The 14484-nt window shown below is 48.9% G+C and overlaps 1 protein-coding gene across 2 annotated transcripts in view; it reads left to right on the top strand.

Moving 5' to 3' along the window:
• Window positions 1-14484, top strand: part of UBE3C (ubiquitin protein ligase E3C) — a 112482-nt gene that overhangs the window by 26400 nt on the left and 71598 nt on the right. For both annotated transcript variants that reach the window (XM_082692926.1, XM_082692927.1), the window contains exons 3-10: window positions 211-285; window positions 817-963; window positions 1419-1534; window positions 1639-1796; window positions 5806-5959; window positions 6370-6590; window positions 7165-7319; window positions 10425-10612. In XM_082692926.1, the coding sequence (XP_082549052.1) occupies window positions 211-285; window positions 817-963; window positions 1419-1534; window positions 1639-1796; window positions 5806-5959; window positions 6370-6590; window positions 7165-7319; window positions 10425-10612 (1214 nt within the window). The remainder of the gene's footprint in view (window positions 1-210; window positions 286-816; window positions 964-1418; window positions 1535-1638; window positions 1797-5805; window positions 5960-6369; window positions 6591-7164; window positions 7320-10424; window positions 10613-14484) is intronic.

Raw genomic sequence — 14484 nt, 5'->3', positions numbered from 1 at the left:
GTGTGTGCTGAAAAGTATTCTAGAATCAGATTGTGGTGACACTTGAATTTTGAATATTTTAAAAATCGGTGAATGGTACGCTTGAAAGACTGAATTTTGTGGTCTGTAAATTCTATAGCTGTTTGGTTGGTTTTTTGTTTTTTTAAGTCTTTGCTAGCTAAATACCATTTCACTAAGACCCCATTATTCCTTCCTCCCTCTGTTACGCAGGAGGAAAGGCGAAGACTGAAGAACGCGGTGATCATACAGTCATTTATACGAGGCTGCAGAGACCGGAGGCAGCAAGTAAGTTTGCTTTTAAGCTGAGGAAGAGTTAGGCACACCAGAGCTCATTTTAGATAAGGCCTTGAGCTTTGGAAATGGACTCCACTTTGTGGGTATTTTAGTACACGTGTGTAATGAAAGTCAATGTGGATAATAGTGTTTTCCCCAATAATTAATTTTAGTAGTTTATATTTACGTAAAGATTTATAGAGTGGGGAGTTCTGAGGTGATTTTTTTTAAGTAACAATATAGAAACAGGGTGCGGCTAAAGATGGGAGTGTTGAAGGGCCTCTGGGGGCTGAAAGGTCCTCATTCCAGTCCCAGTTTTCTGGGTTTCAGGTCACCTTTTTGCAAGAACTGCACGACAATACACCCAGACGAGACCCCCCCGCCCATCCCTCCCCTGTCCCTCTCCACCCCTTCCCCCACCCCTCTCCACAGCCCTCTCTGCCCTGCAGCCCCCACCCCCGGGCACACTTGGGCCGCTACCCTAACCCTAACCGCTGCGGCTGCACACCTGGCCCACGAGCCCATGCTTTGCCTTGCCCCCAGCACGCCCTTCGGAGAAGCGCCTTCGATCGCTGCGCCAATGCCTCACAGCCGGGGGGCACTTTCTCCGTCGCCAGCGGGCCCAACCTTACCCTCCTGGTGAGGCAGCTGCTGTTTTTCTACAAGCAGAGCGAAGACTCAAAACGTCTGGTGAGTGCTGGCTCCACGTCACACAGCCTCGGTCGCGGGCTTCCCAGCATTCTGTTTCTAATGGGGTCGGACGGCCTCCAGTTTGTGTTTGCGAGGCTAGATCACCAGAGATAACCTTGTGCACCTTATGATTAATTATTGTATTTCTAGCGTATTTTTACTACGAATTGCTGATTTTTGCAAACGAGCTGTTTTATTTCAGATTTAGATGAGTTTTAAGTGTACTTTGTTTTAGTAATACATTTAGTGACTTAGCTTTATACTGATGTGCTGTGTTAACGCAGAAAATCTGGGTCGTGTGGTCTACACTACAAAATAAATCCTGATCGAGAAGATTCACGTTTTATCATGTCTCGATTCAGTGTCTGTTCAGCACTTGCAGAAGTTTGGAGTGTTCCTGTGCTGTAACGATGGGCTTCGCGCGGACTGAGGTGACTGTGTGTGTTGTGTTTCAGATATGGATGTATCAGAACTTGATCAAACACAGCTCTCTGTTTGTCCAGCAGTTGGACGGGTCCGAGAGACTCACGTGTCTGTTTCAGATAAAGAGGCTGATGAGCCTCGGCTGCAGGTAAACCCCGTCAAGGCATGCGGTGAGGGAGAGTTGCCCGTGGGGCTTTAGGACGACCTCTGCCATCCGGTGCGTGAACATCTCTGTTCTGTTCTGTTTCACAGGTTACTGCAAAGCTGTAGCGATGACAGTTTGAATGTCGCACTTCCGATGAGGATGCTTGAGGTGTTTTCGTCTGAGAATACGTACTTGCCTGTTTTGCAAGACGCTAGCTATGTGGCATCCGTCATTGAACAGATCTTGCACTACATGATTCAGAATGGTAGGTGGCGGCAGGGCCAGGGCAGGGCCAGCGGGGTGCCCTGTAGAGCTCGCGTGCCTGCTCCGAGCACCGGGAGTGACGGCGACAGGGCCCCACTGCCGAGGGGAGCGCCGACACTCGTCCTCCACCCTAACCTCTGGACGCGCGCTCCGCTCTCTAACACCTCCTGTGACGGAAAGTGAAGCCAGTGGATGCTGGCGTCCAGAAGCCTGTGGGGCCGCGCTGACGTGCGCCTGCGGCAGCCGATCCCCTGCAGCGGGGCCGGCATCTGCGTCCCCAGCTGGCAGGGGCAGTGGTGCCGCAGAACCGAGGGACAGGTCAGTGGCTTCGCCGGTCTCAGGAGGAAATTCCGGTCTTCACCTCAGTCCGGCAGAGGAGATGAAGACACCGGGTCTGAGATCTCTTTCTGACTGGGTCACGCTGTGACGCGTTGACGCTCTCCCGGTCATGGCTGCGTTGTGTTAAGCCATAATAACCGAGATCCGAAATTCCTCCGAGGACACGGTGGTGACTGAAAGAGAGAGGACTTCTGACACTTTCATGATGAATTAAGCAGTGTGAGACCAACTTAAAAATCTGACTCCCAGTGGTCTCACAGCTAGGAAGACAAACACTTCAGGGCTTGGACTTGAGAAGGACTAGCATTAAAAAATAGGTACGTTATCGGTCAGAAGACATGCTATAGGTGGTTCTGGAAGGTAGGAGTTACTGGTAAAACCGTAAATCAATGTCTTTTTGTTCCCCAGAGCTGATGGACTAATCTAGGCTAAACCTAGCTAATTCAGTCCTCAGTACTGAAACTGTAAAAATCAGATTCGCATACATCTCAATCTTGGCGTTCGGCTTCGGTTTAAAAAAAAAAAAAAAAAAGATCAAGTGGTGCCTGGGTGGCTCAGTTGTTAAGCATCTGCCTTCGGCTCAGGTCATGATGCCAGGGTCCTGGGTTCAAGTCCTGCATCGGGCTCCCTGCTCAATGGGGAGTCTGCTTCTCTGCCCTTCTGGCTGACATGTACATGTGTGTGCGTGTGCTCTCTTTCTCTCTCTCTCCCTCAAATAAATAAAATCTTAAAAGAAAAAGAAAGAAACCTCCTTAGTTTGTTAAAAAATTAGGGAGCCAACTGAAAGTAAATTGAAATTTGTGGGCTTTGATCTTTTAAAAAAAGTGATAGGGGATGCCTGGGTGGCTCAGTTGGTTAAGCAGCTGCCTTCGGCTCAGGTCATGATCCCAGCGTCCTGGGATCGAGTCCCACATCGGGCTCCTTGCTTGGCGGGGAGCCTGCTTCTCCCTCTGCCTCTGCCTGCCACTCTGTCTACCTGTGCTTGCTCTCGCTTCTCGCTCTATGACAAATAAATAAATAAAATCTTTTAGAAAAATAAAAAATAAAAATTTAAAAAGTGATGGTGATTGAAATCATCCCTTGTGTTGGCTGATGCCTGACTGCGTGTATTGATTCAGGCTGAGCAGTCCATGAGAGTTTTTACTTTTATTGTTTTTTAAAAGTTTAAAGAATATAACTAAGAAATGCATTATTTTGCAATGCATCTAGAAGTAGAAAGTGTGTCACAATCTTGCGGTGAAACTGCCGCTTCTGGCACCTTCCGTGGGGACATGTGATGCCATTGGGTGATCCCATAGCTCTGTGCAGTACTCAGGGCCCCTCGTGGCAAGTGTGGCCACTGTCCGTCGCATGCTCTGTTACTGTCGACGGTGCTCCCTGTGCTGTGCTTTCCGTCCCTGTGACTTAGTGACGTCACTGGGAGTTTGTTGCTCTGAATTCTGCTCACCGGTTTCTCCCGGCAGTAGGAGTCTGTGACATTTGGCACTGTTTCCTATTCACAGTGTGTGTTGTCCTACGGATGTGCATGCCTTAGCGAGTGCGGCTGGCCTTCAGACTCTAGTCATCCTGTCAAGGGATCTGTTTAGTACATAGATTGGTGTTGGCGTGTTAATGGTATAATATTTTTAAAAATCCTCGATGCACTCCCTATGCTGTCCTTTTTTTGTTTGTTTTGTTTTCTTGTTTTAATCTCCACGACTTAACTTATTTTGCGGCTGGAAGTTTGTGCCTCTTGATCCCGCTCGTCTGTCCCGCCCTCTTCCGTCTTCTCGGGCTCCCGGCCAAAGAGCTTTCAAGCTTCCCTGCTGGGTTTCGCTGGAGATGAGAATGCACGAGGTCAGGGTTGGAGTTACAGAGCGGGTCTGAGGACAGAGCACTGAGGAGTCAGTGTTTCGTGGTCAGGACTCCAGGGGAGATCGTGGTGTCTGTCTGCTTGGCTGGGGCCCCCAGCTGTGGGGCAGCCATCAGGTGGATTGGGGTAGAAGCCGGCCTTGTGGTGGTGGCAGGGTTCACCTGAAGCAGGACAAAGGGGACGGAAGTGTATTGCGTCCACTGCAGGGAACAGAGGCTGGGCTTTCTGCCTCCAGGCTGTGCGTGGGGCAGTGTGTAAAGGAGCAAAGTGAGGCGGTCTGGGACATACAGAATTTTCTCCCTTCTTGGTAACTGGGCCTGACTGTAAGCAGCCCACTGGTCCATTAAGGCCTGCAGATACCTCGAGGTGGGTCTCCTGATGGGCCTGACCATGTTCAGCCAGGGCTTTGTGCCCTGATCAACTTCCCCTTGCTCAAGCCTGTTGCCTAAAAGTGGCCTCTGCATAAATTTCTGTAGGACTGTTTTCACAAAGTGAAGCAAGTGAATTGTGTATTTCATGTGCGCTACCAGATGTGACGGTAGTGAGATATGTACCAACGACACCTGGAGATTCCTCTTACCCTTTGTAAAAGGAGGCGGATGTATTTAAAAGACTGTAGGATTTGGGTCACTGGTGAGGCCAGAGTTGATGCTTACTGCACACCTTGCAAGCCCATCAGACGCTTAGTGAGGTCAGAAAGGGTGTTGCTTCAGCTTGAATTCCCGGTGCCCATACTGTGGTCTCCAAAGCCATCATCTCCTCTAAAAGGAACTGAGGAACTCACCAGAGCAGGGCTGGCGAGTGGTGGGTCCTGGCTTCTGGTCCGCAGATGAGGACAGGCGTTCTGGCGGTGCTCTCCATGAGTGGGAGAGCTTGGGGCTGCCAAGCCCGCCCTGTTGCCCAAAGACAGGATGGTGTGAGAGTCCGTGAGGATTACCGCTATGGCGGATGCTTCCGTGTGCCCATATCCAGGAGCTCAGCGTGCTCAGGAAAACCACAGAGCCGGTTAAATTCTTCCATCACAATACCTGGGCCTTACTGGGATCCTGATTCAAGCAAACCAGTTAAATGAAATTTATTGCAAGCAGAGTTGGAGACTTAAACACTGACTAGATGCAAGGAATTATTAATTTATTTTAGCTGTCATATGGCATTTTTAAGAAAAATAAAGTCCTTTGATGACACACTGAAATAATTTTATTTTAGATTTGCTTCCCAGTGAATGGAGGAGTGGGTGATGGGCAGATGGAGTTTATATACCTTTTCAGACTACATACGTATTTAACTTTTTCTTAATAAAAATGTTGAAGGGAGAGGTGCTTGGGTGGCTCCGTGGGATAAGCCTCTGTCTTCGGCTCAGGTCATGATCTCAGGGTCCTGGGATCGAGCCCCATGTACACATTGGGCTCTCTGCTCAGCGGGAAGCCTGCTTCCTCCTCTGTCTCTCTCTCTGCCTGCCTCTCTGCCTGCTTGTGATCTGTCTGTCAAATAAATAAATAAAATCATAAAAAAACAACAACAAAAACAAGTGGAAGGGAGTCCCGGCTGGCCCAGTGGGTGGAGCGTACAACTCTCCACCTCGGCGTCATGAGTCCGAGTCCCGCACCGAGTGCAGAGATCACTTTAAAAAATTAATAAACTTTAAAAATAGGGGCCATTGTCTGTTTAACTAGTAACATTTAATGAAAAAGGAAAGTTGAAGAAGAATTAAATTTGGACCCATGCAGATTTATAAAAAGCATTTTAAAATTGACCCATTTTTTTTTCTCATTATGATTAAGGTGCCAAATTTTAAGTATGTGTTTTTCCTTTCTTTTAGGGTATTATAGATCTCTCTATTTGTTAATTAACAACAAGCTTCCATCAAGTATTGAATATTCTGATTTATCTCGAGTTCCTATAGCAAACATTTTGCTAGAGAATGTTCTGAAACCATTGCACTTTACTTACAACTCCTGTCCAGAAGGTGCAAGGTAAGAATGGAGTAATTGATTTTGTAAGTTCACAGGTTCTGTATCTAACAGTAACTTTTACACGGATGCTATTTTACATAAAGACTTCAAAGTCAGATTTTTACTGTATTAGTGTGACTCGGTTTAAAGAAAAAGTTGACTATTTCTGTTTGGCCTGTACGCTAATATAAATTTATGATTCTGATCATCTGGTTATTTTCTTGTCTTCTAGTAGCTGTTGAAAGATAGGAAAACATGGCAAAACTTTCCTCAATAGTAAAGGCACAAAATCAGTTAATTTCAAAGCAATTTAGTTGATATCGTATGCTTAGCTTCCATTAATTTTGAAAAGAGTATTTTTTGCATGTTAATTGTAATCAGTGATTTTGTAAACAATATGCTTCGATAAAAGCTTCCACTCTTCTTTTCAGACAGCAAGTGTTCAGCGCCTTCACTGAGGAGCTTTTGGCAGCACCTTTCACAGATCAGATTTTCCATTTCATCATTCCAGCCTTAGCGGACACACGCGCTGCTTTCCCGTACGAGCCCTTCCTGAATGCACTGTTGTTACTGGAGAGCAGGTGCTCCGAGACAAGCAGTGGGGCACCGTGGCTCTTCTTCTTTGTCTTAACGGTTGGCGAGCATTACCTGGGTATGAGATACAAGATGTGTTTTGCCTGAACACGCACGTGTGGTACTAGCAGGTGCAAGTCCGGAGACGGGACGCCAGGGGCCAGTGTGCTGTGTCAGGGTGGCCTCTGCAGGGGGAGCGTATTTGCTGAAGGTCTGTGTTCTAGCCGGTGTCCCTGGGGAAAGTTTCTAGGCACATAGTCCCAATTCAGGGGTGCCTGGCTGGCTCCTATCAGTGGAGCATGTGATTCTTGATCTCAGGTTGTGAGTTTGAGCCCCACCTTGGGTAGACATTACTTTAAGTAAGAAAAAAGGGGGCCTGATTCAGATATGTTACAAGGCCACACAGATTAGAAAATTTTTAAAGTTGAATGGGCGAACTGTGAGTGCAGGGTTGTTGTCCCCATTTATGCCAAACTTCCGATGTGTACGCATTCTAGAATTACAGCATCTTTCTCTGATGTGTTGACACATACATGTGTGCGTGGATTACAGTAATTTTGATAAGAAGTTGTGGTCAGAAATGTCTCTCTGAATATAAGAAAAGTGATACCCAAGTTTTCTAATCCGATATTACGACCGACTGTCTTACAAAGGGACCCTCTCCGAGGAAGGACTGCTGGTGTATTTGAGGGTGCTTCAGACCTTTCTGTCTCAGCTCCCAGTTTCACCTGCCAGCGCGAGCTGTCCGGACTCAGCCAGCGACTCGGAAGATGAGGTTGAAGAGGCAGACAAGCAGCCAAGCGCCCCGGTGAGCTCCTGAGGGCCGGGGCCAGCGAACGGATTACACTGCACCCCACTCCTCATCTGGGGGTCGGACTTTGTGTCCGTCCTTAGTTTCAACTATACAAGTAGCGCCTCAAAGGGTTCTTGTTATAAAGCATTCAGACCTCAGACGAGGTTGCTCCGTGGCCGCTCTGCTCTTCCCGCACGTGCCCCTCTTCGCAGCTGGGGGTTGGGCCTCTCTTCCACACCTTCTCCTACCCAAGTGTATGTGGGTCACGTGGTTATGTGGGTTTTCATGCACGGCAGGCCATGCTGTATAGTAATTTAACTGTTACTTGGGAAATTTTCCTCCAAGTGAAATTGTTGGGTTTAAAGGCTAATAACAAGTTCCTAGTTCTCAGGAAGGGCACTTACTGTGTAACAAGCATTGTTCTATTTTTAAGAATTTTTTTTATAGCAGCTTTATGGCAATACACTTTACCATAAAATTCGCCCTTTTAAAGTGGTGTCCAGCTGAGTGATCTCTCAGCATACTTGCCTCCCTGCAGCCTCCCCCATGCGGGGAGAGCGTTGTCTGCACAGAGACCCTTGGCAGTCAGCAGCCACACACACCCTCCCCTTCTCCCGGCCTCAAAGGGAGAAAAAGCTAAGTTCTTCCTTACCCGATCTTGTGGACACCAAGTAATGTCTCCTGTTACTTTTCAGCAGTTTTGTAGATGACAGGTGTTATGATGTATTTGAAAACGAATTTTGAGTTTATTGTCGTGTATAATCTCTGCACCCGTTGTCCCATTTCTCACCTAGCATGGTTTGCTATTTTCAAGGGATAAAAAGCTTTGCATTATACACACATAATTTCCGTGATATTATCTGCTGCTTTTTCTCTTAATTACACAATTGAAATGTCTTGAGGTTCAGATATCATGGGTTTAAAAATTTTTTTGTTAGGAAATTTCCCATTGATTAATACTAAGTCTAGTCCCAGGAGGACTATACTCTAGAGGGCTCAGGTTTTCCAGGGGAAGTAAATCTTTAGGATCTTGCAAAGTGAAAGGATGTGTTAGTACTACGCCCTGCAGTACAAATAGCTTTATTAGCAGAGATGGAAAAGGAACAATAAGAAAAACCAGATGAGGCCTTGCCCCTTACAGCCAAAGGGAGGGCTGATCACAAAAGGGCAAAACTGAGTGTTTTTGGTGGAAGCTGGAAGTCTTGCATCTTTCAGAGTTCAGAACTGCTCCCAAAATGGGAAAAAACACAACAAAGTGGGATTCTGTAGATGGAATGTAGATTAAAGTGTTTTTAGAAGACACTTCTGAAATACGGAATAGCTTTCTGGAGAAGCTGTGACATGAAAATGGTTGTACACAGTATGGTTGGTGTCCACGTGGAGATGAGGCGGCCCCCACTGGAGAGATGTTCGGGAGTCCCAGACAGGAGCCGAGTAGGAGACTCGGGAACAGAGGGAACACTCGCGGGCTTGTGGCTACACTTCTCTAACATAGGGAAGGGACACCTTATCTCTGTTTATCTTATCTTCTTCTTTCCCTTCCCCCGTGTTCACCTGTTTTGTTTCTTAAATCCCACATGGGAGTGAAGTCACATGCCATAAGACACTCAACTCTAGGAAACGAAACTGAGGGTTGCCGGAGGGGCGGGGGCGGGGGGGGGCGCTGGGGTGACGGGGGAGGAGCATGGAGGGGCCCGGGATAGCATGAGCGCTGGCTGTGCTGTAGGACTGAGGAGTCACAGACCTGTGCCCCTGAAACCAGTAACACCCTGTGTGTTAACTAAATTCAATTTAAATTAAAAATTTTTCTAAAGCCCATAAGACTATAGATGCATATGACATAAAACTTCTCTTTCGAAGTTTCTAAGTGTAAGGCTTTGGTGTGTGAGCCGTCTCCTGGGCTGGGCATCCCACAAAGCCGTTGAAGTTTTTTTGACAAACTGCAAAAAAAAAGAAGTGCAACTTAATTTTGTTACTTATAGTTGTAGGAAATTTTACTCCACTTTATTTTTCTCCCTTAATATACAAGGGATTTAAGGTCTGTGTTACTACAGGTATGTGACTTGATGCCTTTGCTTCTCTTTTTTTCTCTTCATTATTTCCCCACAATGTTTGTTACGTCTCCTTTCCTGTCCACATTTGGGTTCAGAACCAGTGACCCAGCTGTAGGCCAGGTACTCAACAGATTTGACTTGAAATCTTTATTTTTTGGTCAGATCTTTTTGTCCATTGCTTATATATTGCCTTTTCTTTCCTGTGATCATTATGTAGAATCTAATTTGATTGAATGAGATTTTTCCAGAGTCAGATTTCACTGTTTTTAAACACTTAGGTCTCTGTATAATTTAAGTATGACACTACAAAAGTAGTACCCGTGCATGTTACTTACGGATTCAAGTTTGGCAGGTAGAATTTATTACTTTCATCTAAAGCAGTGTTTTATTTTGTACATGATTGTCGATGACATAACTTCTATCCATGCAAGTTTCCAGACAGGGTCGTCAGTAGCACCCAGTGTTGTGCGTGTATTTTCATACTCACGAACACTTGAGTATGCGTGCACATATATGAGAAAAGCATGTGTCTTTGGTGAATTCCCCATATAGATGAATACACAGCAGCTTAGTTCAGGTTTTGCTCAGTGAATCAGATCCTTAGAGAAAGTAAGATATAAAATGTATCTTATTTGATTTTTTAAAAAATATTTAATATTCTATTTTTGCTTAACTGTCGTCTCCCAGATAGCTTCCAATGGAAATTCTGCTCGACGGTAATATATTCCCACACATGTATGCTTAGTACAGTGGTATCTAAAATATGAAATTAATTTTTCCTGAAATGTCAGTACTGAAATATTGTCCTCTCAGGAGGCAAAAACTGAGTATGTACAGTTCCTGTGTTGTTACGCTGGGTGAAATTGGTGCCTAGTACAGACGACTGTGGGTGGAACTTAGAAAGTTTCCTAGTACCTTAATGGCTGTGCCCGCTGTGATGTGGGCTACTTTTAGATCAGGCCTGTTTTGTGTTCTCGGGGGAGTGGAGTCAGATCCCCTGCGCAGCGTAGCGGGTCCTTGCCGCCCAACCGTTGTGAACTCAGAGCAGCTTGCCCGCTGTGTTTAGGAGGACGGCCGGCTGTCGGTGCCCTACATCACCGAGGAGTGTCTCAAGAAGCTGGACACGAAGCAGCAGACCAGCACCCTGTTGGCCCTGGTGTGGAGGGACTCCGCCAGCGAGGAGGCCTTCACCTTGATGGCGTCCATTGGCCACACGCTCATGGTGCAGCACAGGATGGCGGTGCCCAGAGTCAGGCAAGTGGTGCGGGGCCGCAAGAGCAGCGGTGTGCGCCCCGGCGGCGGCCTGGGCCTGGGCCTGGGCCGCTGCTTCCCCCCGGCGCGTGATGGAGGAGCTTCCCGCGGTGCCGCCGTGCGTGGAGAACGACCGCTGGTGTTTCTTTCCTAAACCAGCCGGTCCTGTTCGCCTCCACTGCCCTGGCCTGTCGTGTAGTAAATGAAACGAGCGCGTTTCCCTAGCGGGCCGAGAGCGGGCTGCGGTTGAGGCCTGGCCCCTCTCCGAGTGCGGGACCCAGCCTGCCTCCCGGAGCCCGCGTGTCCCCGGATGTGGCGCTCCCGCGGCGCGCCTGGCGTCGGGCCGCCCTGGGCAGCTGTGCAGCGGGCCCGTGAGGGGACAGGCCCAGGTCAGGATGAGGCCCGTGTGCTGACGTAAGTAAGTGGGATCGCAGCGTTGACCGGTTTTTCTGTCATTGGAGCGCTGGCTCCGTGGTGTCCAGAGAACGTGGCAGGTACCTCACAGCGCACGCTGCAGGGGTTATGGGGTTTGAGGGATAGCGCAGGGACGGACGGTTGCAGACGATCTGCTGAAAGCCTCCGTCTCCCCACACTGGGGCCCGCTCTGCATCCGACCGTTGAGGTCACCCCAAGAGCTCTCTGCTGTTTCTATAAAGTGCCTTCCTGTGGCGTGGAAAGAGCTGGTGTCTTGATTAGGAAAGCAGCCTGCCTGGACGGGCCACACGCGGAGGACACACCACCGGCCGAGCCTGCCTTGGACGCCACACGCAGCCCGCCGGCCAGCGCTGTCCCAGCACCCTGGTGTTTGCTGCCCCTGGAGGAAGTGAGGCGGCAGGGGACGCGCTCCCTCCGCGGGGACCTGGCTCTCTGTGGGCTGATTGCGGCAGGGCGGGACGTTAGATCTCGGGAGCAGAGCAGCTCGGCCAGGACCAGGCTTTGATGGCAGTGCGGAGTCCGCGCCGCAGGCTGTAACCCCTGCAGCTCAGCGCGTCGCTGCCTGGCCTGGGCTTCACCAGTGAGCGGCTTCCGAAGGGTGTTTAGTGGGGAAAGGAGCTTTATGTGGAGCCTTGGTTTTACGACTACTGCACCTGTTTCCTCTAAGAAACTACTCCAGGAATTTCATTTATGGTTTAAATACATCAGCTTTTAAGTACCTGAATGTTTCCCAGAGCTCGTGAAAGCAGGTAGACTTCCTTAACTACGCTCGATTTTCACTGCTTTCAGGTTTTTGGTGTTTTTTTTAAGGTGTTTAAAAGATGATTAATAAATTCAGGGCCGATGATGCCTTGTCAGCACCTCTGAGCCCATGCGAGTCCCTCTTTCGTGGTTGGGATCTGCAGTTTTGATTTCTTCTTTCTCTTCTGCTTCTGCTGCTGCTGCTTCTGCGGTGTCTTCAGATTTATGCATTTGCTCTAGCGGTGGGAGGGGCAGAGGGAGAGAATCTTACATGGGCTTTACACCGAGCACAGGGACCAACTCGACTGGGGACTCAGTCGCAGGACCCTGGGACCATGACCTGAGCCAAAATCTAGAGTCAGACGCTCAACGGACTGAGCCCCCCAGGTGCCCTGCAGTTTTCATTCCTGTCTAACATTCATTGTCAGGATGTATAAAGGAACAGGAAGACCCTTTGTACACTGATGTGGGAAGATTTCCAAGGTACATGTTTAACTGTAAAAAGGAAACTACGGTACAAAGTGGATAATAACTTACTTTTGTGTCAGAATGGTGAGAAAAGTGGGAATGTATGTTTGTATTTGCATAAAACATATTGGACACATACGCGGGAAAGTCCTAGAGCTGGTTATTTACATGTCTGTGCTGGGCAAGTCAAGAGTGGAGGAGAATGTGGACTTCTCACTGTACTTTTTTTAACGATTTTTATTTATTTATTAGAGCGAGAGCACACGTGCGCACATGAGTGAGGGTGCGGGCAGAGGGAGAATTTCACTCCCCGCGGAGCGGGGAGCCTGATGTGGGGCTCAGTCCTAGGACCCCAGGATCATGACCTGAGCTGAAGGCAGACGCTCAACTGACTGAGCCACCCAGGCGCCCTTTAGTGTGTGGTCTTTGATAGGTTTTGAGTTTCAGATTATGGGAATTACTTAAATTTCAGAAAAGTAATAAATGAATTGCCAGCTCCTTTTATGGGAGAAAATTCATAAATCTTGCCATTGACTTGGGACTCTGAATAAATATTTGGATATAAAATTTATTTTTTCCTTAAGAAAATATATTCACTATCTTTACTATGAATACTGTGGTTGCATTGTGAGAGGGAACACAAGAAGGCAGTATTCCAGTGTCCAGAGAACTAAACCCAGAGAGGTGGGCACTTATGTGGACACGCGAGGGCAGCCCGCGTGCGGTGCTGAGCATTGACCCTGGCTGACTTGGACTCTGCGCTGGCAGGCGAGGCGTCAGTGTGTCATCAGGCGGCTTTGTGCCGCTGGGAAGTGTGCCGCGGAGAGCTGAGGACTGTGCCCTTCTGTGTGCCCTCCCTTTGGCCACGCCTCATCCTGCCCTGGGTGGGGGGTGCGGCACCCCACAGGGCACCCCACAAGCCCAGCCCTCTGTGGCCTTCTGCACAGCTGCCCGTCCTCAAACCTCCCTCCCCTGCTACCTTTGCAGACACTGTTCTCACGGCTTTCCCTTTGCTGTTGCTTCTGTTCTCTGTGTGTCAGTGCTTCCTCAGCTCTGACTTCCTTTCCCTTTAGTTTCTTCATTTTTTTCCTACTCAGCGGGTTTTCTGGACGACAGGCTCCAGCCACTTTCTGGAGCTCCAGACCCCTGTGAGCAGTTTAATGGGCTGTACCGAGACCCCTACCCGCTCCGTGAGATTGAGTTCAGCACATTCCGACAAAACCTGGGGTTACACTAGGGGAGCCACTAGCAAAACGTGGCTACTTCACTTAAAATTAATTAAAGTGAAAATGTAAACCCAGTTCCTTGGCCACGTAGCTCGGCACTTTTCAAGTGCGTGGTGGCCACGAATGGCTGGCCAGTGCCCTGTTAGCTAGCACAGCACAGACCACTCCCAGCGCCACAGAAAGTCTGCTGGACGGACTGGCTGGGGAGCGCGGGCTTGCGATCGCTCCTTCCGTGGTGATGGTGCAGACACAGTCCGTCGCGGGGACGCGTGCGTGTACGTGCTCGCGCTCTGCTTTCCGGGCTGAACGGTCAGAAACGTGACCCGGCTGCTGTCCTCCTCACATACCTGCGAGTGCGTCCCCTTAGCTTTCAGGAGAAGACTCGGGTTCCTCAGTCACTGCCAGGCTGTGTCCCCCTCACTGATCAAGTGTCCGGTCACCTCTGCCCCCGCCACGCTCGCGCTGGCTCTCTGCCTCCCCTGTGCTCCAGGCCGGGCCCCGTGGCCTCTGCTAGACTCTGTCCAAAATGCTTCTTTCCTCCTTGAATTCTCTTTCCTGGCTCAGTCGTCTGTGAGATTCACACTGAGGTTATCCTGTCAGAGGCCTTCCTGAGTCACACACTGAGATGTCGCCTGTAATTCCAACTTCCCGTGACGTTTTCATTTTATGGCAGGCGCTTCCTGGGAGGGCTGGCTCAGGAGTGGGGCTCACAGCCCCTGGGCCGCTCGGACTTGTTCCTGGTCCTCAGCTCCTCTGTTGCACGCACTTCTAGAACCTCTGAAATGGAATTTTTTTTTTTTTTAAAGATTTTATTTATTTGACAGAGAGAAATCACAAGTAGGCAGAGAGGCAGGCAGAGAGAGGAGGAAGCAGGCTCCCTGCTGAGCGGAGAGCCTAATGCGGGACTCGATCCCAGGACCCTGAGATTATGACCTGAACAGAAGGCAGAGGCTTAACCACTGAGCCACCCAGGCGCCCCTGAAATGGAATTTTTGAAAGTAATGT

The sequence above is a fragment of the Mustela nivalis genome (assembly GCF_964662115.1).
Source record: "Mustela nivalis genome assembly, chromosome: 12".
NCBI classification, from domain to species: domain Eukaryota; kingdom Metazoa; phylum Chordata; class Mammalia; order Carnivora; family Mustelidae; genus Mustela; species Mustela nivalis.
This window is presented reverse-complemented; position numbering and strand designations above follow the sequence as displayed.